Below are 24343 nucleotides of genomic sequence, written 5' to 3' on the forward strand. Positions count from 1 at the left end.
AAACTTGCTTGCAGTTTCACGGATCACCTGGATCTCTGTGACTCCAAAGTTGGGGCTTTTCTCATTCCTCAGCCTGCTCCCCCCACCTCGTACTCCCAGGGGGCTCTGACGGTTGCCCAAACCGGGCAACCCAGGGTCAAGGATCAGGTGGACGCTGCCCTGTTCCAATCCATCCTGCAGATAAAGAGCTTGAGAGTGACAAAAACCACCACCATCAACACCAAGTATAGGAGCTGAGCTTTTAATACCCCAATTTGCCTTCATCTCCAGGCAGAGCTGCGGAAAGGTAGAGCTTCCAGCTTTGGTTATGTGGAGGAGGAGGGCAGTTGCTGAAGCAGCTCAGTTTTGATGCCCCAGAGTCCCAGCCAGTTTCACAGCAAGGACTCTCCACAGTGAAGAATGGACTGGAGCCGCTGAAGGCTCGCCCAGCAAGGGAGCCGAAACCTGAGACCTGTGAACATCCCCAGGGAAGGTGGGCCCAGCCAGATTTCCCATTCTTTGTTTCTAAGCTCTTTGAGAAAAGGGTGACATTGGGGACCCAGCTCCCCATTAAATGTGGGCAGGTAAGCGTGGCTTCTAGAAGCTCCATACTGGCCCAGAGATGCTGCAGCCTGAGTGCTGGGGAGGAGAACAAGTGGTTTCCGGAAGCTGAGAGAAAGGCCTGTCTCTCCATGGGCCACACTGAAAAGGGGTGGCCCTAGTCCCGGGGCTCCATGCTGGAGGTGAGATCCCCGGGCCTCGGTCCCACACTCTGGACCCCCGATGTTGTTTTTTCAGTCCTGATGACTGCATTCTGCATTTCCTTGACTGTCCCTCCCGTGGCCCAACACCCAGGCCTGGTCTGGCCTTGACGTCTGGCTCATTTTTATAAACCTGCTGAGGCTGGATGCTCAGGGCCTTGCCCAATCTCAAAATGGTCACTATCAAGAGGAGATGATCATAGCAATGAATTAATTATATTCATTGATATTATTTATAATGTTAACTACAGTCTGTACAGCTCCTTACCATTTACAAAGTGCTCACACGCACACACACACACACACACGCGCACAAGCACACGCACACACACGATCTCATTTGATCTTCACAGCAGCTGTGTGGGGGATTTGGAATTTCCATTTTATGGGGGAAGAAAGTGAGGCCCAAGGAGGAAAACAACTGCTCAAGGTCATCAGCCAAGGGTGAGCTGCTGCTGCTAGCATGGTTTTGAGAGGATAGATATGCTCGCTCCGCCCATTCATCTCTCCATTCATGTCTCCATTCATTCCTTCCTTCATCCATCTAGCATTTATTAAGCACCTACTATGTGCCCCACTCTGTGCTACACACTTATCCCTAAGCTGGGACACTTTTCCAGAGCAAGAGTTCTCGTGTGCCTGAGAGATGAGTTTGGGGGGAAAGGGGGGTACAGATCCCACCAGCCCCTGGGAAATCAGGACTCCAGACTGGGCCGACCCTGCCAAGTGAGGAGCCTCATTTTTCTCTCGTTAATTCTTTTTTTGTTTGTTTGTTTAAACTCAGGGAGCCTGTGTGACCTGGTTCCGACAGGCACGGCTCCTGATGGGGCGGCTGGGGTGGAGGGCGGGGGCTGGGAGACTCCTACAGTTGGCCACAGAGTCCTTAGGCAGGCGCCACCTGGCTGGTCTCTGTCTTGGAGGCAGTGGTGGAGACCTCATCGTCAGCCAGTGGGCTCCTGCCACAGCACAGGGTGGTGAGCATGCAGTTCCGGAACTGGAAGGAAGGGCATGAGTCAGTGTCAGGGTCCCCCAAAATGTGGGTGGCAACCGGCATGGTCGGTGAGATTTGCCTCCACCCCCTTCCCACTTCTGGCCCTCCCAGCCTCCACTCCCCTCTCAAATGGCTCCCTGGAGGAACTTACTAAGCCTTCGCGACCCCACCCGGAAATGCCAGGACCAAACCTCAGGGGGCTTTGTCACTGGTGATGCTCCATGATGCCCTCTGTGTGCCAAGGGCTATCTGTAAATTATCTCATTTAACACAAGAGTTTAGGATTTCACCCTTCCTATGGATGAAGAAACTGACGCCCAAAGAAGGGAAGTGACTTGCCCAAGGTCACAAAGCTAGAAACTAGCAGAGCTGGGATTTGAACCCAATATGTCTGACTCCATGTTTTCCCCACTGGATCAAGGGATCTGCAGAGGAACCACTGGTCTATGTTAAAGGACCGCTTTATCCCTTCATTCCTCGGAACAAGACTTTTTAGCTCCCTGTCCAGCTGTGCGGAAACTGTCACCTCTTCCCAGGCTTGGGACTTTGACTGTTTGACCTTTAAAGCAGGCCTCCGAAACCATCTGGACTGGTGCTTCTCATTCTTGAGCCAGCATCAGAGCCACCTGGAGGGCTTGTTAGAAATGCAGGTTCCTGGGCCCACCCTGAGCCTCTAATCAGAAGGTCTGGGGGTTGGCCCAGGAGTCTGAATTTCTCCCAGATGACTCTGATGCCCCGGGGAAGACCAACTCCCTGACCATTTTGCAGGTGGAAAGACTGAGGGCCCAGTCAAGAATGTGGCTCGTCCTCCTGTGGCCTTGGGGGACCTGGACCCTCCCGCCCCACCAGCAGGCACCTGCTTGTTCATCATGATGTAGATGACGGGGTTGTAGATGGAGGAACTCTTGGCAAAGAACGACGGGATGGTCATGAAGATGGGGCCAAAGTTGGAGCCCTGGTGGGTGAAAATGTAGAACGCCATGCTGGCATAGGGCACCCAGCAGATCAGGAAAGCCACGACCATGATGATGACCATGCGAGTGACCTCCTTCTCGGCCTTCTGCGTGGTGGCCGACTCCTGCTGTTGGGCAGCCGCCTGCGGGGACACAGGGCCTGGTGTTCAGACTGAGGCTCCTCTGGGACGGGGGCTGGGCTCAGCCCAGTCAACGTGCGCGTCCCCAGCGCCCAGCATAGGACCATACCTCCTTGACTGTGAAGACCAGCTGCCCGTAGCAGAAGAAGATGATGATCAGGGGGATGGAGAAGTGGACCACGAACATGTAGATGACGAAGGACTCATTGTTGACCTCTGGCGAGAGCGTGTAGTAGTCAATCCCGCACGAGCACTGCATTCCCTCCGGGATGTACCTGAGGACCGGTGGGGGTATGGGGCGGGAGGGGCAAAGGGAGACCCACATGTGAGGGACTTGGGAACAGGCCCAGCTGACCAGAGTCCCCTGCCACCGCCTACTGTAGGGCTGGTCTCACTCTGGGCCTCACTTTCCCTCTCTGTAAAATGGGGATAATAAACCTCTCCTTGGTTGTGTGACTGTGAGGATCACATCGACTGAGATAAGCGATTCAAATGCACCTGTGGAAACAGTTTTGTTTCACTGTTCTGTTCCGTGCCGTGTTATCCCAGGACCATAGTCTCTCCAAGTCTCTCATCCCCCGCCCCGCCCGGCCTGCCACTCCCTAGCAGCCGGAGGCCAGGCCTTGGGCCACGCAGGGCACAGGTCGGCGGGGAGAAAGGAAAAGCACTCCCAAGCTCTGTATTTGAGGCGCCCAGGTCTTTCTAGGCCAAAGAGGGGCACACAGGGTAACTAAGGGATCTTTGCACTTTCTGGAAACAAGAGACTCTGGGGCGCCTGGTTAGGATGTTTGGGTGATTTCAGAGGATGGAGACACTGGACCGACCTCGGAAAACCCAGTGTCTGTTAGCTGTGCCTATGAGGATGTAACCGGGCCAGACTGGAGAAGACAGGGAAGGGGGCCAGAGTTTTTTGTCCCTTGCTGAATTGCTCAAATTCAGCACGGGGCAAAGAACACTAGCCCCAGGAAGACTGAGAGAGGAGGAAAGTGGAGAGAGATGGGAGTTTCCCGGAAGCAGAGGGACACGAGGCCGCCCACAGAGTCACTAGTCCAATGTCCGGAACCACTGTCCACCGCAACCCCAGCTCATCTCAGCCCATTTGGAGATAACGGCCTAGAGTCTGGACAGGACTGCTTCCCAGAGGCTACAATGTCACACCTGCATGAGGAAGGCTCTGCCTCCCCAGGTGCTGAGGCCTAAGGTCAGAGGAGCTGCTCAACAGGGCACTGGACCAAAGAGGATTGGAATCTGGCCCTGGCTTAGTTGCGGATTAGGGGCGCAGCCAAGGTGAAGGGTTGGGGCGTCTTGGAGTCTCCTTGACATGGGGACCAGCCCCATAGCAGCGTTCGGGGCTGACCCTCTCTTCCCTGCCCTAAACCTCAACCCCATGACAGTTGCCAGCTCGGGACCTGGAACCAGACAGCCCTCCTGGCTGGAGGACCCTACGAAGAGCCCTGGAGACCCTTCCTTCCCTTCCACTCGGTGCTGTTACCTGGACCAGCCGACGAGGGGGGGCACGGCACAGGCCAGAGCCATGATCCAGGTGACGGCGAGGCCCATGATGGCATGGTTCTCCCCGAAGCGGAAGTTGCTCATGGGCTTACACACCACCACGTACCGCTCGATGGCCAGGACCACCAAGGACCACAGGGCAATTTCACCTGCAAGGTAGCCAGCTGTCAGTCAACACGCCACGTGGCTGGACCTGTCTAAGGAGGGGGAGCTCCTCTGAGGGATGGGGAGAGGGAGGCCAGGAAGGCACCTGGGGGCGGGCCTGGAGCAAGGCCTTATGGTGCGGAGGGCCTGGACACTGAAGAGGGGGTGCGGGGCAGAGGGGCCAATAGGCCGCGCAGAGTAACTCCTAGGAAGGTTAGTTCAGCTGAAGAGCTCTGGGTTCTTGAGGGACACAGAAATCGGGTCATGGGGTCATGGCTAGACTGGGAGCCCTGTAGGGAGTTTTTACAGAAAAACGTGTCCTTCATGGGGCAACAGGCAGAGTTCCTGTCAAAAGATATTGCAGAGGCAGCAGAAGCCTGGAGTTGGGAGGCCTTCCCTCCCTCCTGGGCAGCGGCCTCTCCCCTCCAGGGAAATGTAATAACATGAGTTATGTGGGACCCTCTCCTAGGAGCCAAGGAGCTGCATAATGTTTTGCTCAGAGAAAGGAGGAGGAAATAATGATGTGATTCAGACATCTGCCCTGCACATCACCCCAGAAACTCAGGAGGGAGGGTGGCCATAGGATTTATCGGCCAAACTAGGACATTTCTGAGAGTGAAAGGGAACACTAGTGAGTATTCCAGGACCATAGTTGTAGCAGAGACGTGTCCGCCTGTGTGTGGCACCCTTCTGGCCTGAGACTGTGTGATTGTGGTCACTGAAGGTGACAAACACCCAGTGACGGCCAGAGTCCCAGGAATGGGGCGGAGACAGCAGCCTGGACACAGGCGGGAGAGAAGACAGGAGGCAGAGCGTCCTTGTGGCTGGTGCTAGGCTCTCCCCGTCACCCTGGCTTTGTAATAATGACCTCTCGTGTCTCCTGCTTGCCTGAGAGGCCGTGTGTCCCCAGGGGACGTTCCTGCATCTGAGCCAGGAGACCTAGGCCCTGGTCACTGCCCTGCCATATCCCTAAGTCACTCTTCCCCTCTGCACACTGCAGTTTTCTCATCTGCTAAATGGGATCTATTCTCTGCAGAGAATCAGTTTTTCAGTTAAAGAAAGTATTTTAAAGTATGGTTCAAAACTACACAGATCACCTCACAGGTCTAACGTCTCCCTGTGAATGGACTCATGAACGCAGAAAGCATTCAAGCATGGCAGAGAGGCTGGAGGCGGGCTGGGAGGGACTCGGCTAGATGCCGGAGAAGGACCGAGCCCATCGCCCAGCACAGACAGTCCAGTGACTGGAGGACTGAGAGCCCTCCTCCCGCCCCAGGCTGGGAGCCCTGAACACAGGGATCTGTCTTGTCCAGCTCTATCCCCAGTGCCTGGTGTGGGTCTGACCCAGCACAGCTGCTGCGAGGGAAGCAGAATATGTCTTGAAGGGCCTCAGAGACATGGGCTTGAAACTCAGCCCCGCCAGAAACTCGATGTGACCCCAGCAAGGCCCTTGACTTCTCTCATCTGCTTCCTTGCTGGCAAGCAAGACAATGACCCCACTCCAAGTGAGATCAACAGTGTTCAGTGCCCACCCTCGACAAACGGCAGCCTAGCTCATCATCACTAAAGTGTTGATTAAGTGAGGGCTTTGGATAATGGCCTCTCAGCCACCATCCCCAAGGCACAGGCTGTCCCCAGACACCGCCCCCCTCACACCACAAGCTCCTGGCTCCTGTAGCCCCCGTCACCCGCACCCCAGCTCATACCGCCCAGGGTGGCAAAGAAGCCCTCCGCGTTGCATCCCGTGGGCCCGAAGACGAAGTACGCGTGCAGAGAGGTGTAGAGGGTGGTGGTGAAGCCACCGAAGACCATGAAGAGGTTGGCCACGGCCAGGTTGAGCAGGATGTAGTTGAGAGGCGTGCGCAGCTTCTTGTGCTGGACCGTGACGTAGAGCGTGAGGAAGTTGATGGGGAAGCTGAGCACGATCAGCAGGAACATGTAGGCGGCCAGCACGGAGAACTGCCACGGCTCAGCCAGGTAGTACTGCGGGTACTCGAAGGGGCTGCGCACCACGCCCGTCTTGTTAGAGAAAGGCACGTAGAAGTTCAGGCCCTCCGTCCCGTTCATGGCTGCGGCCCTTGCGGCTGCCCTGCGGCAGCTCCAACCGGAGGATGCTGCTGAGGCCTGAGCTCAGCCGCGCGGGGCTCCGGCTGGATGGCTCCAGGCTCTGAAACTACCCGCCCCCCCCCAGGCCCTTATAAAGTGACCTCCCCTCCCTAAGCTCCTGGCTGAATCAGCACCTGCGAGATTGGGGGCGTTATTAATCATATTAATCCTCACTGCTGCAACTGGGGGCCTAATTGGCTTCCAAGAGGGGCCAAGGTGACTCCAGGTAGAAGGCTGCCGTCGGGGAAGGGAGGTGCTGGGGACCCTGGGAAAGGACAGGAGGCCCGCCCCCAACTCTCCTGTCCCCGAGGAATCTCTGTCATCTCAGCTGATGGCCTTGGCCTGGCATTGGGACCTCTGACTCCATACCCACTTCCTTCTGGCTTAGGGCAAGGAAACTTCGTCTTCCTCCCAAATGGACCGTGAGCTCCCAGAGGGCAGAGGCGCCGGTTATTCTCTCATCCCCTCACTCAGCCCCTCACCCATTCCTTCCCCACCTAAGTCACCTCCTGGCTCATCCAGTCACCGCATACTGAGAGTAGCCCATCTGCCAGGTTGTGAGCTTCGCAAGGGCAGGGCACTCCCCATGCCAGACACAAGCCCGGCATCACCCAGGAGCTCAAAAAGCATTTGCTACATTGAATTGGAATTCACTCGCTCACTCGTTCAACAATCATTTATGTGCAGGCCACTGGGGAGCCGAAGCTCGAAGAAGGAGGAGCTTACAGGCTGAGGACGACTCCCGTGTGGGAAGAGCAGCTCCCGGCCCAGGGAGGAAGGCTGCCTACCTGCGGAGATGTCCAGGGAGATAACGTTTTGAGGGAGGGGGGACACTTTGCCAGGTTGCCAAGTGGGGAAGACAGCATAGACTGAAGACAAAGGCTGGGCAGAGGCCTGAGGCCCACGTGGGATGTGGCCTCACGTGGGCTGGGGCCAGCTCTGGTGGGGCTTAGTGCCAGGGGCTTTATCCAGGGGCAGGGGGCAGCGCCTTGGGCAGATCTCGGGGACAGAAAGGTGGCTCAAAAGTCCTCAAAGATGGATTGAAGGGACCGAGGATGGAGGAGGGGACCGGGGGGGTGATGACCGAAGCAGGGAGGGGACAGAGGCCCTCGGGGCTCCTGAAGGCCCTTGCCTGTGGGAGGTGAGCTGTGCCAAACCCATGTCAGGCACCAGATCCCTGCAATGAGCGAGGCAGGCGTGGTCCTGGACACCCCCGCGTGAAGGGGAGGTGGACCCCGGAAACAGGACTGGCTGGACACTGCAGCACACAGGATGCGACCCGGGATGTCTGGTCAGGCTGGGTTGGGACCGTGGGCCTTGGATGCCGGGTGATAGGCAATGCCATGAGGGTGGGTCCCAGGACGGCGGGATGAGCTCTGGGGGAAAATGAGGGCTCCCATGTAGAGCAGGATCGTGAGGACATCCCCCAGGAGTGAACTGGGAGCCCGGCCTTCAGGTGCTCAATGACCACGGTCCAGCCACAAATTTTTATCCAGCACCTACTGTGATCCACACGAGGTGCTCAGTTCTGGGGGACACAGTGGACAAGAAGGACCAAGCCCCTGCCTGCAGGAAGTGTCTTTCTGTGGGGGGAGAGGAGCGCCCCGCAAACAAATAATGAAACCAATAACAACAGGGTAAGTTCAGACGGCGACTCACTCCCAGCGCACGGTTGTCTAGAGCAGCCCAGGAAGGCCTCTCTGAGAACTCAAGGATGGAAGGAGTTCTGGGGGGGTAGAGACGCTCAGGAAGAGAGAACAGCAAGTGCAAAGGCCCCGAGGCTGGGAATACAAGGCCGGCCAGGGAAGTGCACCAGTCTCCGAGACTTCCATCACTTAAGTTCCCTCTTGCCAGTTTCTCTTCCCACCTGGGTTTCCTACATCTGTCTGCTCAGAAATGTGCCCCCTTCCCTCCAGCCCACCTGGGGCTCCAGACCCCTGCGGTCCCGGGCAGGGTCAGGACTTGCTCACGGAAGCCTGATGAAATGTGTGCTGGTGAATGAGCCAGGGGCAGGCGTGTCGGGTGGGTGGGGCGTGGCCTCTCAAAGTGCAAGGCGCTTGGCCCAGTGATTAGGCCTGTCGTTAATGAGGTCAAGGTGAAGAGTTTGATTCTGACGCGGCCCTTGGTAGCCAGACGGAAGGAAAGACAGTGGACACCCTGGGTCAACACCAGCCCACACAGCCCTGCCCAGGCCGGGCTGAGCCCTGGACCCTCGACCTCAGGACCTTGCTTGTTACCTCCTAATGCTTATGACAACCTGGAAGCTTTTCATTCCTATTCTGTTCATGTGTCTTTTGTCCATCTCTTAGGCTGTAACGTGAGTCCCTCGGGGTAGGCTGGGGTCTGTCCTGCTCACCACAGGGCCCCAGAGCCCAGCTCCACACACAGCAGGAGCATGTAAATCATTTCCCCTGAACTTGAATGAGCTGGGATTTCTGTTTGTTTCACTGAAGTATTCCCCGGGGTCTGGCACATAATAGGTGCTCAAGAAATATTTGTGGACTGAGGGGAGGGATCTAGGTTACATCAGGAAGTGCTTCCCTTCTCTAAGACTCAGGTTCACCCTCTGTAGGAAAGTCTAATAATCCCACGCTCACAGGGTGAGGAGATGGGGGGTTAAAGGCCATCCCTGATGCGATGGAGCTCTGTTCTGTAACGCATGATAAAGAATTAAAAAAAAAAAAAAAAAAAGCTCTTTTTGTTCAGAGAACAGGCTCATGGAGCGAGCAGGAAGGTCATTAGAAGACACCTACTCTGACCCCCTCTTGCCGCATTTTGCAGGTGGGGAGACCAAGGCCCCTAGTTGGCAGGGAGTCACCCAGGTCATGTGACAAACCTGCCTGGCCACATCTCCCTCCTGCCCCAAAGACAGCTCTCAGGAAGAGCTTCCATTCATAATTCACACCACGGTGCCAATGACAAAAGAGGGCTACGCTGGGGTGCTGGAAAAGGCCCAACTGAGTCGATCAAGCCTGGGCAGCAGTGGTGGAGGCGGCACTGGGCTCAAGCCTGCGGCTCTCGGTGGCCAAGAGAGCCCCGGAAGGCCCGCTTCCCCTCTCAGTTCGTTGGGATTAGAAAACTCTGGGCATCCATCTGCATGGTAAACCTGACCCGCTTTCCCCACCAGGGAAAGCTCTCACAGACCTTCAGACCGGACGATACAGGTCTCACGGTCCTCCCTCGCTGGACTGAGGCCCTGCGGCCACAAGGCCAGGTGTAGCACAGCCCTCCCCCCTTCCCTGTGCCTCAGTTTCCTGCAGGTGATCAGTGAGCATTGCTGAAAGCGTTATCCTCTTCTGAACCTCATTCAATCCACAGCCATGGAGAGCCCCCGCCAGCTCTACACGCCTGGGGGGCCCACCCATCACACGTACATTTCCTATTTGGTAGTCGTCACTGTCAGCAACGGTCTTATGTGTCTCCTGACTGACGGCCCATCTCTCTCTAGAAGGCAGGGCCGGCTCGGCCTGTTCTTGGCTACATCTGAGCTCGCAGCCCAGAGTAGGTGCTCAATAAAGATTTGCCCAGTGAAGGAACATCTGCTCCCAGCCCCGTGAGGAGGCCTCAGTCCCCTCTGACCACTGAGGGAAATGAGGTTCCTCGGCAGAGCCGGAATGGAGGCAGGCGGCTAGCCCTCCAGCCTGAGCTCTTTTGTCCCCTGTGTCAGGAGGTCCAGAGAGGGGCTCAGAGAACATGGAGGGCCACGTCCGGGTGTGGGCGACCTCCTGACCCACTGCCCCCTCTTGGCCAGGCTGAGAACAAGCTGCGAGGAGCCGTGAGGGGTGGTGCCGGGGCCGCTGGCGTTGGCTGTCTCTGCTTCCCCGGGCCAGCCCCTCTGGTACGCCAGGGGTCGGGCTCCTACTTGGCCATGAAGGATTAGGGCTTAGGGGACAGCGCGCAAATAGCTCGTAAGCCTCTGCGTGGAGGTGCTGCTTGGTCAGCAGCCCCCTCCTCCTCCTCCTCCTCCCCGCCTCCCCTCATGGCTTAGCCCCACAGGCTGCGTCACCACAGCCGAGTGAGGCCTTAGACTGAGCTGAGAATGTCAAGGGGGGAGAGGAAAGGAGAGGCCAACTCTCCTCTCCTTCCAGCCTCCTCTCCTCCCGCCCCACTTCCTTCCTCCTTCTTCCTTCCCTTCCACTGCAACATTTGGCCTGAGCTGGGTGCTGGGGACACTGAGATGAATCCTAGACAGTCCCTGTCCTCAAGGAGCTCCCAGGCTTAGGAGGCAGCAGACAAAGGGAAAACTAATAACCGTGAGAGGTGGGAATATGCTCCAGCCCCAGTGCTGTGGGAGCCCAGAGGAGCGAGATTTGGACCAGGAGGGAGGGGAAGTTCCCCAGCCTAGGCAGGGGGACAGCTGGGTCCAGGTCCAGGGAGGGAAGGGCCGGCTGGTGTAGAGGCGCTGGGGCCGCGGGATGGGATGGCAGGGGAGGCAGGAGGGCCTACGAGTCTGGGGGGCCAGCTGGCGGCCAGCAGGGGCCACTAAAGTTACAAGCAGGGGAGGGCGTGGCCGGGTTCCATTCTAGGAGATGTTCTGGAGTCTGGCTGGAGGAGTATCAGGGTGTACTTGGGAAAGTGCTGGGTCCAGGGTGCCAGCCCTGCCCAGTGGTGGCCGCTCTGCTGGGGCTCCTACCTGCCCTGAGGGCAGGGCTGGCACAGTGGAAGGTCATCTGGTATCTGCCACCGGCAGCAACCTTGGAGAAGGGGCACCTGCCCAGCTGTTCGAGAGCCACGAGGGGCTCCCGGCTTCGGCAACCTTGCTGGGGTTAGGTGCAGACACCAGTGGGCTGAGGCCGGGCTAGAGCCAGGACCACCTAAGGTCTGGCCTGGGGCTCTTTCTGGGCCACCCAATCCCCGTTTCCTTACCTCCTCCTTCCAGGAACTGGGAACAGTGCTGAGGACCTGGAGCCAAGAGGTCAGGATCAAGTCGCAGCCTGAACCACTTTCAAGCTGCACAGCCTCTGGCAGCCGCTCCTCTCCCCGGGCCTCAGTCTCCTCTTAGTGAGACAGGCATCTCGAGACCCCCGTGGTGCCTTTCTCACTGTGGCATGGGAGGGGCTGTCAGGGTCATCTGACACAGACTGAGGCTGGAACCTCAGTGTCAGAGCTGGAGGGGCCTCTTGTACAGGTGGGAAGACAGCCTTGGAGAGAGGGCTGGACCTGGCCAAGACCTTGTCCAGGTCGGAACAGGAGAGCAGCAGGACACGGTGCTCGCGCACAAAGCCTGTGCCTGCCTGCGACTCTGTCTCCACTCAATAAATATTTGATGAATGAAAGAGAAGAGGATGTCACTGAGCCTCAGTCTCAGCATCTGTACAATGGACGTCCTTGAAGACGGCTGAGGGTTACAGAAGATGGTGCATGGAGAGTGCTTGGCACCATGTCTGGCGCTCAGTCAGGGCCAGACTTAACGGGAGCTCAGACCCAGGCCTCTGGAGCTCAGCTCCCCTGGGGCAGCAGAACCTGGCACAGCACACCCTCACCTCTGCGTCGTTCCGCTGAGAGGATGCACGCTGGAGTCTCAGGCTGGGCCCCTCCCCCGCCCCTAGCCTCCATCTGATCTGTCAACTGTGATTGACGCCTGTTAGGTGGCGGGGGGGCTGTTTTTTCCCTCTCCTTTCTCCCAGCCATATGCAAGTGCTTTCAGTTCAAGTAATGCGCTAATGGAAATCCTAACACGTTAATAAATGTTTAGCGAGAGAGCGAGCATGCATGATCGTAAGTAATCACACACTCAACGGAGGAGTTCTGTTGGCACAACTGCCTGGCCCCCTTTCTGTATCCTCCTCCACCATCCCCTGAGAGAGATGCACAGGGAGGCAGGGAGGGGACGGTGGGGCAGGGGTCCAGCGCTGGACTCACCACTGCGTGGCCTCTGCAGCTGCTCCCTTCTCCAGGCCTCAGGGTCTTCATCCCTCCAATGGGGACATTTGCCCCGCTCTGCCCACTTCACAGATGCCCTGTAAAGTATCAGTATCTAATCACCAGGGTGGTTTTCCACACATTCCCTGGCAGCCCAGTTCCCTTCTTCCTGCTGTCAGGACTTTGTATAAAGCACTGGACTGCTCGCTGCCTCCTGGGCAGGTAGAGCGGAGGGCGAAGGGAGAGGCCTCAGGACAGGACAGGGGCTTCCCAGCCAGGGCCCCAGCACCTCTGCTCGCCCCCATGGCGGCAGAATGGAAATCACCCCCCTCCGTCACAGAGCTGTGAGAACTGAGCCAGCCTATGAAGCACGGCTGGCACAGAAAAGGTCCCCAATAAATGTCAGCTCCCCTCCCCAGCTTCCCATCGGCCCTCGAGCTGCCGAATCGGACCCTTGCTGATGCTCAGGAGAAGGGACCTTCCTGGAACCTCAAACGAAACCCACCCGCTCCAGGAGCTGAAGGAAGGGGAAAGCCTCAGGTCAGCTTGGGGGGCTGGGGGATGGTGGGGAGGAGGGGGGCCTGGCCCCAGCTGGGAAGTAGAGGGTCGACTCCAGAGCCCCCAGGAGCAGCAGCCCTCTTTGCCACGTTCTTTAGAGCCAGGTATCTTACTTTCTTGTTGAGATGGAGCCCCGTTACACCAAAATAAATAAATAAATATTTTAAAAAACCCGTTCCCCTACCATTCCCATATTGCCATTTCGATTAGATTAAATTTTAAGAGCACACAAATGTAATGTTCCTCTTAGATCAAATTAGAAACAGGTGCACTTTTGCATACGGAAATTAAGTTGCAGACAATACGAAGATTTGCGAAAATGCAGGCACGGATGATGAAAATAAGTAGCCCTTTTATTTGTAATTATTGAGGCAATCTGTTCGCAAAGTGTACATGTTAATGGTCTGACAGATCTGTGGACTCCAGCAGGCTGCCGTGAACAACTCAGAGCCGTTCTGAAAGTAACAGATTTTTTTTTCTTAGAAAATATATGTACATTCTCTTCTCCCTCTCCTGGCACTATTTACAAGGCATGAAACGCCATAAATAGGAATTCCGTGGATACACAAGTCCCCTCCCTAGAGTACAAACTTGATCTGGGCAGAAGACACATTCTGACAGTTTAACTCTTCCTTCGATAGCCCAGCTGCCTGCAAGGCGGCCGGGAGGGGGCAGGTGGTCCCGAGGGTGCCGGTCAGGGGCTGGGGTCGTCGATGCGCCTCCGGCAGTAGGGGCAGCAGGTGTGCTGAAGCACCAGCAGCTCGTAGTCCTCTGAGTGGAACATCTGGGGAGAGACGGCCGTGACCCCAGGCCGCAGCTCTGGGTGCTCAGCAGCCCCAAGCCTGGTGGGGGCCACTGACCTTCCAAGGGCAGGTGGCTTGGCAGTGAGTCGGGGCTAGAGCCACCACATCCAGGCCACCTTTGTCTGAGGACTGGGAGGGAGGGGGAGAAGGTCTGAGGCCCCTTTTTTTCCTAAATGAAGTTCAAAGGTGCATCACATTTGCCCAGCCCTCCTGGTTTAAGGGCAGGTACAGAGAGCACAGGGTCAGAGGCAAGTCCACACCAGACAGCCCATGGAATGCACGTGAGAGTGGGGAGGGCCTAAGGATGGCCGAGTCTCTCTCCCAACTCGGAGCCCTGGCCTTGGCCTTGGCCGCTGAGGGACACCTGTGCTCCTCCCAGATGCCTGGCCTCCCTAAGGGGACATCTGGGAAATGGAAAAGCAGTGGAGACGAGAAACTGGGAACCACACGTGAGCTGCAGGCAGCAGGCAAGGTACCTGGAAGCAGGAGGGGCACATGGTGATGGAGGCGTCGGGCAGGAGGGAGCGGAAGTACTGCCACCGCAGGGGCGGGGGCCAGCGCTTGACGAGCACGTCCCGCCGGCTCATGGAGCGCAGCACCGAGCGGTTCACCACCACGGGCACAAACTCCAAGCCACCTTGCTGTAGGGCAGGCGGGGAGAGGGGCACCAGGGCCCTCACTCAGCCACGGGGACATGTTTACGTGGGTTATGATCCCACAGAGGACCCCAGACACTTCCCCCACCGGGTCCCTCAGTAGAACCTGGCCAGGCCACCTCTGTGAAGGCACCTCCTCTCCCCTGAGTGGCCCCGACAGGGAGTGTGTGCAGGAAAGGGACCCAAGACCGCCCTCCCAGCAGGCCTCATGGGCCTCAGCAGCCCGTCACTCAGAGGGGCGCCCTCACCTCGAAGCTCAGCTTGGCTGTGAAGGGGTCGTCGTCTCCCAGGGAATCCAGGGTCTCGTCCAGCCTCAGAGTCTGGGAAGCTGCAGGAGCTGGTCAAGGACGGGACCTGAGGCCGAGGGACAGGCCCCCCCCTCCACCCGATGCGTTGAGACCCACGGGAGCTCCCTCCAGGCCTTGTGTGGCGCTCTCCCTACCAGCCGTGGGGAAGCGCGGCAAGGTCTGTGGAGTGGCCTTCCAGATGGAGGGACAGAGGGAATGCGGGCCGGGGAGGAGACGCCACGGTCACACGAGGCCGGGGCCATGCCCACAGCACAGGTGGGGAAGGAGGAGACAAGGGGCTCTGACGGGCCTCTGCTGCCCCCTCAGACCAGGCACGGCTCACGGACCGGCGAGAAGCGCCGTGTGAGCGGAGGCCTATGGGCCTGCTGGTGTGGGAGCAGCAACGATGGGCCTGGCTGGAAACCACGGCCGGCAAACCCACCAGCTCCTGGAGAAACACTCTGCAGCTGCTGGGTGGTCTGCAGGCACTTGAGGTGGCCTCGCAGATCCTGTTTCAGGGAGAAGGCGGAGAGCGCCTAGCGGATCCCAGGGAGCCGCCCCCTCTGCCAGGCTGGCTGGGGCTCCGATGAGGAAGGGCCCCCGGGGAAGGGAGGCTGCTGGTGCTGAGTCAGGTGCGGGACGTGGCCCCGCACAGCAGCTACAACCCAGCCTAAGCATCTGACGTTGAGTGTGCAGAGAGGGCGTGCGGGCGTGCGTGCAGACACGGTTCCCGTCTCCGTTCTTCAGTAAACAACTGCCTGGGTGTCCCTCAGTCCTGTTCCTCCAAACGTGGTCCACAGACCAGCGGCATCGGCATCGCCTGAAAGCTTATAGAAACACCGGCTCCCAGCCCGCTGAGACCTGCCCACCCAGCTGCTGCGTGCTCACAAGGCCCACCGTGTGCACGCCGCGGCTCGGCTGGGACCATGACTGCGGTCCTGGCCACAGGGACACCTGACGTGTGGCCTGTGGCCCAAGCTATTCCAGGGAGGGCGTGCCCCAGGGTTTATGCTGACACGCTGGGAGGAGCGCCGGGGGTCGCAGGGCTGATGGGATGCAGGGTGGGTACTGCTGGTGGGGACGGGGCAGGTGCGGGCTAAGAACGAAGCTACCAGAGGACAGCAGGCCCCAGAGGACAGGAGACAGGCTCCCGTCAGCGCTGAGTGAGCATCTGGGTGAGGCTGAGCACCCGTCCACGCTAGGTTTCTCTACACCCTTTTGTTGGCTTGGCCTGTCCAAGTTGTGTTTCTGTCCCTTGTCTGTAAAAGTGACCTGACCAGAAGAGCTGGGCCACTGATACAGGCGTCATATGCCGCGCCCTTCAGGAGCCAGGGGTGGGTGGGAGGCCCTCCTGGGTGCAAGGCCAAGGCGGCATCTCCACTTCCACGTGCCACTTCTGGCCTACAGGCACGTGCTGTCCCCTCCTGCACCTCTGCACCCTGGCCAGCGCTCTGCCCATTTCTGGCCCTGTGCCTGCTCCCACATCGTCCTCGCCATCACACAGGGTGGCCTGCCCTGCCCTGCCCTGGCCTTACCCCCCAAGGCCCCTGCCATCTGGCGTGCTCCCAGGCCGACGCTCAGCCGACACACGCAGGGTCTGGCCGGCACCCAGGATACTGTTGCTCGCGATCTCTTGCCATTTATTCTCACGCTTGTGTCTTGGCGCCTCCAGGTCAATTAGGGAGACGGCTTCTTCGTCAGTGATCCCCTCCTCCAGGTAGAATTCAACCAGGTGCAGCACCTCTGCAGGCACAGGCACAGGGAGGGGGAGGAGCTGGGGCTGGAATGCTCTCACCAAGCAGCGTGGGGGGTGGAAGGGTCCCAGAGCTCCTTCCCCACCCAGCACAGGCCTCTCTGAAAGCTGGCAGGTGCAGCACTGCCGCCTGACACATCTGGGGGAAGCAGACATGTGTGCGTGTACGTGTGTGTGCGTGCAGGCATGCGTGTGTACGCAAGGGTGAGCACCGGGGACCTTTACCCCGGCTCTGTCCCCCTAGGAGCCGGAGGGACTCCTCTCCGAGGGAAGAAGAGGCGTCTCTCTGCCCAGCTACTGGGAAGGGGCTTCTGACCCTCATCAACGTGGAAGGAGCTGGGACTTGAGAGCCACGTCAGCCTCGCAGACGGAGTGCCTGACTAGTGGCGCCTCTTCCCAGGCATTTTCATCAGGCAGCGCCGCACACCGGGCTCTGAGGGGTGGGTGCTTCAGGCCTGGGCAGCACTGGGGTCCTGCCTCTGGGAACCCGGAATGACTGTGCGTGTCAGGCGGGGTGGGGGTCTCACAGTCCCCGATTTCCAAAGGAGGAGACAGGTGCCCCACCCACACACCGGCCGCCCCAACCACACACGACACTCACCGTAGGAAGAGGCTGAGAAGACGAAGGGCTGGCGACAATTGATGCAAACGTTGCCCAGGTTGTTTAGCAGCGGGTTGTTGGTGGAGCAGCGGTAGCACAAGGGCACCAGCTCCTACAAAACGCCAGCAGCACAGCGGCCCGAGGGCCCAGCAGGGGTGGGGTGGGGTCCAGCCCCGTCTCCTCCCCTGGCTTCAGCTCCCTGGGGCCTGGCGGCCGAGAGGAAAGGCCACTTGGGTAGGTGGGCAGGGGGCACTGGAGAGGGCGCAGCGCACAGGCTCTGCGCCGCGGCAGAGCAGCATAAGGGCCTACAGGGACCACAGCGGCCCCGGACACCCCCTTCCCAGGCAGGGCTCAGCAGCGCGGTTCTCCGGGCGGGAACGACAACCACCACGGCCCCGTTTACCAGTCCCCGTGCTCCCTGGACTGCGCTAAGCGCATCCCCCACGCTGGCTCACTTCTCCTCACAGCCTCGCACGGGAGAGCTACTAGGCGCATCCCCATTCCACAGAGCTGGAAACCGAGGAAATGGGGGAGCTGGGATTTGAACCTAGATCTGTCTGATGCCAAGTCTCCGCTCTGAGCTTGAAGGAGGGGACTGTGAAAGAGACAGCGGCTGGTTGGGTTGGAGGAAGGCGGGCCGGGGCACAGACTGAGCTGCAGACACTCCGAGTAGATTTGCTGGCCAGTGACAAGCCAGTTCCAGAAGGGGTGGGCTCGGGGAGGGGCTCCTAGGACGAGGTGAAGGCAGGGCCAACCTGGGCACTGGGGCGGAGCAGACCTGGAGCCTCGGGAGAGCTAGGAAGCAAGGGAGGGCAGGGCTGTGGGGCTCGGGGGGCTGGGGGCTGCGGCAGAGAAGAGAGGAGACAGAGAGGGAAGAGGGGAGAGAGTTGGCAAGCCAGGGCTTGGGCGGCGGTGGGTGGGGGCGCAAAGCCCCAGGAGCATGGCAGCCATCTACAAATGAACCCAGGTCGCACCAGGAGGTGTCAGGAGAAGCCTCCTGCCCGAGGGGGCCGCGCCCTCACCTCGCTGTCATGGAAGGGCTTGGAGCGGATGGTCAGGCTGCCCAGCTCGATGGACTTCTGGAACCTGGCGGGGGTCTGCAGGCCCTGCAGCTTGTCGTAGGCGTGCCGGGCCAGCTTGTAGGCACCCAGTGCTTTGCTCTGTTTGGCTAGAGTGAAGAGCGTGTTCCTGCCGCAGACGATGTTAAGGACAGTAGAGGCCACTCCAGGCCCGAGAGCTGGCACTGCCCACCTCTGGAGCGAGCCCCATGCTGGAACGCAGCTCGTGCTGGTGCCGGGAGAGCACGGGAAGGAGTCTGAGCACTGCCTCGCTCATTCGTGGGATGTCAGTATATTTCTCGGGTATCAAGGCCCAGAGATTTTTCCAGAGATAGAGACTGCGTAGTTTCCATTAATATTTTAATCTTGCTTGGGGTTTCTGGGCCTGCTGATGGCTCATTCTGTACCCTGCCTAGGCCAAAACGGCTCTCTCCGCCTCACCTAGCCTGCCAGCCAGGCCCTAGGATGCCTGGCACCAAGTGCCCCCCTGCTCCAACCCCGCCAAGGGAGCCTGGTCCCAGACCGCCTGGAGGCCGGTCCCCGGTGCAGACACTCCTCTGCCTGCACTTCACCAAGGCCATGGCGAGCTCTGAGCCCAGCCTCCCTTGCTCTGAGGACCTCCTTGGAACTCCTAGTCTTTGTGCTCAATCTCAGGTCACCTCAAAGGCCGGCTGTGCCCAGGCCTGTACTGCCCTTCCTCCCCTCCCCCCACCTATGAATGCCCTTCCCCACTTCTCCCTAACAAGCCTCAGCTAAACGAGGCCGAGGCCCAAGCCTCCTCCCCACTCTCCTTCCCCGATGCTCCTGTTCCCCACACCCCCAGCGTGGCCCCGCCCACCCCAGCAGTCACATGGAGGCGAGTCTCCTTGTCTGTGTCTCCACTGTGCCTGCTCAAAGTCAGGGACTGTGTCGGGAGCTGTTTCCACATCCCCAGTGGACAGCAAGGGTGACGCTCAGGGCAAGGGTCCAGTCAAACTCTGCTGACTTGAACAGAACTTGCAGCAAAGGCCGGGTGTAGGTCCCGAGAGCCCCTTGGTCTGTGGCAGCTTCCCCTGAAATGTAAATGATGGGCCTGAAACCCTTTAGAGAAGCTAGTTCTCATCTCTGAACCCTCTCCTGGGAGGGTTTTTCACTCACAGAAAGAAGGCAGGGGTGGGTGGGGCTGGGAAGGGGCTTAGAGATAGTGATGTTTAGAAGAGGACATGGGTTTATTACGACTTTTATCACTTTGAAGACCTTCAGGATTTGGGGTCATTTCCTGGTCGTTTCTGGCAGCACAGGCCCTCAGGCCCCTCCTCAGCTCATGGCCCCTCCGTGGCCCTTACCAGACAGAGGAGAGGCTGGCTCACAGGGAGGCCCTCAGGCCACTGCCCCTCCAGCCTGGCTCCCACGCCGGGGGCCTTCAGCTCCTCCCTCCCCCCACCTCACTTCCCTCCAAGCCCTTCCAGGCACTGGATGCTCCCCTGGAACATCTACTCCACGTCCTCCCTGGTTACCTCAGCCTACAGGGTGGCTGTCACCTCCTCTGGGCAGCCTTCGCCAACCCTGGCCCCAGCCTTAGCTGCATTCCACCCTCGGACACAGCACACGCCCCACTGAACCAGGCCCTGACACTCGTCACCTCCCCCATTTGATGGCAGTTTGTCGCCTACTGCCTGGCCCGGCGCCGGGGATGCAGCAGGTGCTCCGTCCACCTGGGCTGAATAAACGCTCCCCCAACACCCCCCAGGGAAGTGCCCAAGATTCCAAGCCCGAAGGCCTGGCGTTTCCTTCATTTCAGTCACACCCTCATCTGTGGGTTCTGGGAGGGCCTGGACAGTGTGTTGGCCAGAGGCCTGCTGCTGGGCCCAGCCCAGAGAGCCCTGAAAACTAATCCTCCCTTGGCGCTCCCTCTTTCTCCCTGGCTGAGCCTCTCGTCCAGCCGAACAGCAGCGGCAGGACGAGCTCTCTCCCCTCCCAGAGGCAGCTGGAGAGAGGGAAACTTCTGCCAGCAAAGTGCTCTGGCCATGAGACAAAAGGGGCGGGACAGAGGGTGGGGTGAGAGAAAGGATACACTTTAGAGATGCCCAGGGGAGTGTCCTTGGTCAGGCTGTGCAGCAGGAACCTGGAGATGTTGAAGAGCGTTTCGGGAAGGTGGAAACTGAACGGCTCCTCCTGCCGTGAGGAAAGCAAACAGGATTGAATTTCTCAGCCGAGCTGCTGCTGGGCCGGGCGAGAGGCAGACACCAGTAACTCTGAGCGACTTCAACAGAACAGCAGACCCACAGTGGGCACCTACTGTGTGCCGGGCGCCTGCAGCCACTGCCCCGGGTAGTCCCCAACCCAACCCTGTGAGGGAAGCACTGTCATCCTCATCGCGCTGACGAGAAAACCGAGGCCCCGAGAGGTGATCGGCCCAAGTCACCAGCTAGAAAGGAGTGGAGCTGGGATTCAAACCCAGGTCTGATCCCAAAGCCCAACACTGTCTTTCTCCCAAGCTCACTGCCTCTGGGGTCAGTAATAATTCCATTTCCCTGAGCTCAAGTTGTCTCCAAGTAGCTCTAAAAGAGGAGACCTTTATGCGATTTAAGACACGACCTCCATATGAGCACGTCTTTAAACAGAGGCAATTAACCCTTTGTAGCATGAAATCGCAGGCTTCTTCTCTGCTGTCCAGCAGCAGCCTGACTGTGCGACGCCCACAGATGTGCCAGGCGCTGGGGCTCCCGGCTGCATCCCTCTGCCCCCAGCGCTTGGCACAGGCCCTGACAGACAGGCACTCAAGACACGTGAGTTGAATGAGCAGGTCTTCTGCACCTAGAGGCTGCCAGAAGCTCAACACAGTAGAGCAGAGGGAATTTTCTATCAGGAGGAGTCTATAAAAGATGAAGAAAACCCTGTTTTGAAGGAATCTGGCACGCTGCTTTAGATGACAAGATGAAAGCTGGCCAGCGACCCCCCCAACCCCCGCCCGCCACAGTGAGCACTTACTGGTAATAAACTGACATTTCCTGAAGGGTCTTGCTAGGACACAGTCATCACTGAGCCACCAGGACTTAGGCCCTAATTGGTCTCAGTTTGTGAGGACTCACTTTACATTACTTCTTTGGTCCAGAGCCCAGCATTCTCTCTTTAGTTCTCACTTAGATTTCTATAGCCTCTGTTAGTTCCAAGAACCCAAGAAAACCTGAGAGTGCATCCTTTTCTGGGTGAGAGCCAGGGAGAAGCCTGCCTCTGGTTATACCGCACTAGATGTGGAAGCTCAGAAATGTCCCAGAAAGAGGAGAGTGTGTGTGTGGGGGGGGGGTTCCTCGGGATTCGCACCTCGCCTCTGGGAAGGACGCCATTATCTCAGGAAAGGTCTGATGCTTCCCTTTCCAGCCTGCTCTGAATGAGAGCTGCTCTGCCGGGCCCTGATGCCAAACCCTGAAACACCACACCCACCTCCAGGCCTTTGCTCACGCTGTGACCTCTGCCAGGAATGCCCTTCCTCCTCCTCCTCTTCACTTGCCCCATTCTTACTAATCTCCCACCTCTTGGCTTGGGGGCCACCTCTTCGAGGAAGTCTTCTAAGCGCCTCCTTTGCGGGAACTGCACTGCAGTCGCCTGTTACTAGACTATGAGCTCCTGGGGGGCAGGGACAACGTCTCCTTCAGCACTGTGCCCGAGGTCTTGGCACGGGGTGTGTCACACAGCGGGCATTTGTTGAATGAAGGAAGGGCCCAGTGAAGAAGCCTGAGCTGGGATGAAGAGCCAGGCCCTGCAGTGGGTGTGAAGCTGCCACAAGCTCACAGCTGCATCAGGTCCTGGGGCAGAGCTCAGCTGTTCCAGAGAGGAGACCCCCAGGCCCCTGCCTCCAGGGGCCAAGGGCGATGAAGAGCAGGGAGAGACGGAGCTGGGTCCCAAAGGGGCTCAGGCAAATCGAGACCGGGCTGGGCCCTGACTTCCACCCTGAGTTTGGGGTCTTTAATTTGGAGGGCTTCTTTCCAGGTAAGCACCTGATAGAGATAAGGGGCCCCAAAAAGACTGTAGGGAAGGTGAGGTCCCTCGAGACCACTGGGCCTGGTGCGGGGAAGAGGTGAGATGCAGGGCTAATGGCCTAGGCAGGGAACCTCCCCTCCCCACAAGAGTCATTCTTGCCAGACTTCCCCCAGAGGCAGAGAATGTGCCAGGAGCTCAGCACAAATGAGGGGAAAGAGGCACCAAAGGTGGAAGGCAGGGCCTTTGAGACACCCAAAGGCGACTGCTCAGCCTGTGGGGAGTAGGCCGATGGAAAACTGGTTTGAGGCCTCCACACGGGGCAGTGGGAAGAGCTGACACTCGTGCAGGGTCACTCTTCCAAGTGCTTCCCAATATTAACTCACTGAATCCTCACAACAACCCCATCAAGTAGGTACTGTTAGTATCCTCCTTTTACAGAGAAGGAAGCTGAAGCACAGAGGAAAGTAAACGACTTGCCCAAGGTCACACAGTGGAGCTGGGGCGTGAGGCCAGGGGTCTGCCTTCTCTAAATTAGCGGGGTGGGGGGCTAAGAGCACAGGCTCAAAGTCAGCCTGCCTGGGTTCAAGTCCTGGCTCTGCTACTTACTAGCTATGGGATCTCTCTGTCCAGCACCTCCGTTTCTTCATCTGTAAGATGGGGATGACAGCACTTACCTCACTGCATGGTTGAAAGGCTGACACAATAAAGCCCTCAGCACATTGCCTGGTATGTAGCAAGTGCTCAATAAAGGTCGTCTATTGATGTTACCCTCTGGCTTATTAGCACAGGATAAGCTCACATTGTTGAGTGATGGAAGGTACACAAAATAGGGAAGCTGATAACGATCTTTCACCTGTTCCCTACTGTCAGGAGGCAGATTTAAAATGGCTTAATCAGAAGGATCCAGGAGTAACTAAAAAGAACTATTTGGGTCTCTGGAGATCAAGCCAACACTCTTCTTTATAGAGAAGGAAACTGAGGGTCAGAGAGGGGAAGTAAATTGCTCAAGGTCACATAGCAAATCAGTGGCAGGGCCAGGGAAGAGACCTCAGGCCTTTGGTTAGAGCGAGACCTTCACCCATCTAGAAGAGAGGGCCCCAGGCAACGTCCCCCACTGACCACTTAGAGAGACAGCACTTTGAGTGGCTAATCCAGAGTCTGCCTGAGTCATCCAAACCTGAAGCAAGCAACCAGAAAGGCCCACTCCAGCTCTGGCTTGCTAATTCTGAAGCCCACATGCTGCACCTCAAACAAGTAACCAATGAAGGAAAATCAAAGTTCCAAACTGTCTCCCAGGAGGAGACCAGGATTTCTCAGCAGGTCATCATGCCTTGGGTTTACTCTCCATCCAGAGGTCTGCTGCTCTGTTAAGACGTGCCCAGGGCTCCCAGCTCAGCTGGCAGTGCCCCTGCTAGGACTCATCTCCCGGCCACCTTACCGTGTACCGCTGAATGGCGTGGTAGCCGTGGTACAGCTCAGCCAAGTGCTGGAAGTGGTGGAACTTGCCGAGCATCACGTCCTTCTGGGCAGGGTCTGCAGGGCGCAGCGGGAGGGGAGCAGGGCAGGAGGGAAAGGGCGTGTCAGACTGTGCAGGTTCTCCCCCGACACCAGACCTGAGCCAGGGAGATGGGAAAGGCGCTCTGCGCAGGAGCTGCGCTATCCCGAGGCAGCTAATATCTCGGCAGGGCAGAGCACACGGCAGGACTGCTCTCAGGGTCATTCCCTGGGGGAGGGCCAGCTGTGCGAGAGGGCGATCACTGGCATCCAGAAAAGCCAGAGCCACCTGGCAGGGAGGGTGGACAGACATCAAGTTCATTCATGCTCACCTCATGGCTCTTCCCTCTGTGTCTTTCGGTATCAAATCACAAACCACCGGCCAAAACAAAAAATGCCACCTTACGCTAGAGCTTGACAGTTTTCAAACTATAACCATGGTTCTGGGAGGCTCACAGCAGCCCTTATGAAGGAAGCGGGGCGGGATGACCCCCACGCTACAGATGGGGCTGCAGTGCTGAGGAAGGACTTGTTACGAGTCGCCTAGCTGCTCCAATGCCAGTGTCTTTCCCACTCCTGCAGGCTGGCCTCGGCCCAGTGGAGAGCATCTCCCTGCCCCGTCCGCTTCCAGAACTCCCTCAATGCATCACGGGAAGTCTTGTGAAAGAAAGCAATATCGAAACTATCTTCCTGCCTGGGATGAGCGAGAATCTGGAGTGTATTAT

The 24343-nt window shown here is 58.3% G+C and overlaps 2 protein-coding genes across 16 annotated transcripts in view; both read right to left on the reverse strand.

The window, feature by feature from the left end:
• Window positions 1–225: 225 nt before the first annotated feature.
• Window positions 226–6696, reverse strand: RHO (rhodopsin). Its single transcript, XM_082347936.1, has 5 exons — window positions 6187–6696; window positions 4317–4485; window positions 2934–3099; window positions 2588–2827; window positions 226–1734 (listed from the first exon to the last, which is right to left on the reverse strand). The coding sequence occupies exons 1-5, from the start codon at window positions 6545–6547 to the stop codon at window positions 1624–1626; spliced, it is 1047 nt and encodes a 348-aa protein (XP_082204062.1). The 5' UTR covers window positions 6548–6696; the 3' UTR covers window positions 226–1623.
• Window positions 6382–24343, reverse strand: part of IFT122 (intraflagellar transport 122) — a 74741-nt gene continuing 56779 nt past the window's right edge. For 4 of the 15 annotated variants that reach the window (XM_082347921.1, XM_082347914.1, XM_082347924.1 and 1 more), the window contains 8 exons: window positions 23563–23657; window positions 20218–20318; window positions 18129–18294; window positions 17107–17218; window positions 16370–16495; window positions 14714–14793; window positions 14286–14450; window positions 13339–13938 (listed from right to left, as the gene is read on the reverse strand). In XM_082347921.1, the coding sequence (XP_082204047.1) occupies window positions 13834–13938; window positions 14286–14450; window positions 14714–14793; window positions 16370–16495; window positions 17107–17218; window positions 18129–18294; window positions 20218–20318; window positions 23563–23657 (950 nt within the window). In that variant the 3' untranslated portion in view covers window positions 13339–13833. Of the gene's footprint in view, window positions 6500–12448; window positions 12547–13338; window positions 13939–14285; window positions 14451–14713; window positions 14794–16369; window positions 16496–17106; window positions 17902–18128; window positions 18295–20217; window positions 20319–23562; window positions 23658–24343 lie in introns of those variants that run through there. The other 11 variants (XM_082347922.1, XM_082347918.1, XM_082347916.1 and 8 more) reach the window with 8 other exon arrangements.

This window comes from Balaenoptera borealis (genome assembly GCF_965194805.1).
Source record: "Balaenoptera borealis genome assembly, chromosome: 12".
Classification (NCBI taxonomy): domain Eukaryota; kingdom Metazoa; phylum Chordata; class Mammalia; order Artiodactyla; family Balaenopteridae; genus Balaenoptera; species Balaenoptera borealis.

Bases quoted from the DNA above. Each gene is read 5' to 3' on its own strand.
- RHO (XM_082347936.1), bottom strand. From the start codon at position 6,547: ATGAACGGGACGGAGGGCCTGAACTTCTACGTGCCTTTCTCTAACAAG. The intron at 4,486-6,186 runs GTATGAGCTGGG...GCTACCTTGCAG, and splicing joins CTTCTTTGCCACCCTGGGCG to GTGAAATTGCCCTGTGGTCC. The intron at 1,735-2,587 runs GTGCCTGCTGGT...CCTTCCTTCCAG, and splicing joins ACATCATGATGAACAAGCAG to TTCCGGAACTGCATGCTCAC.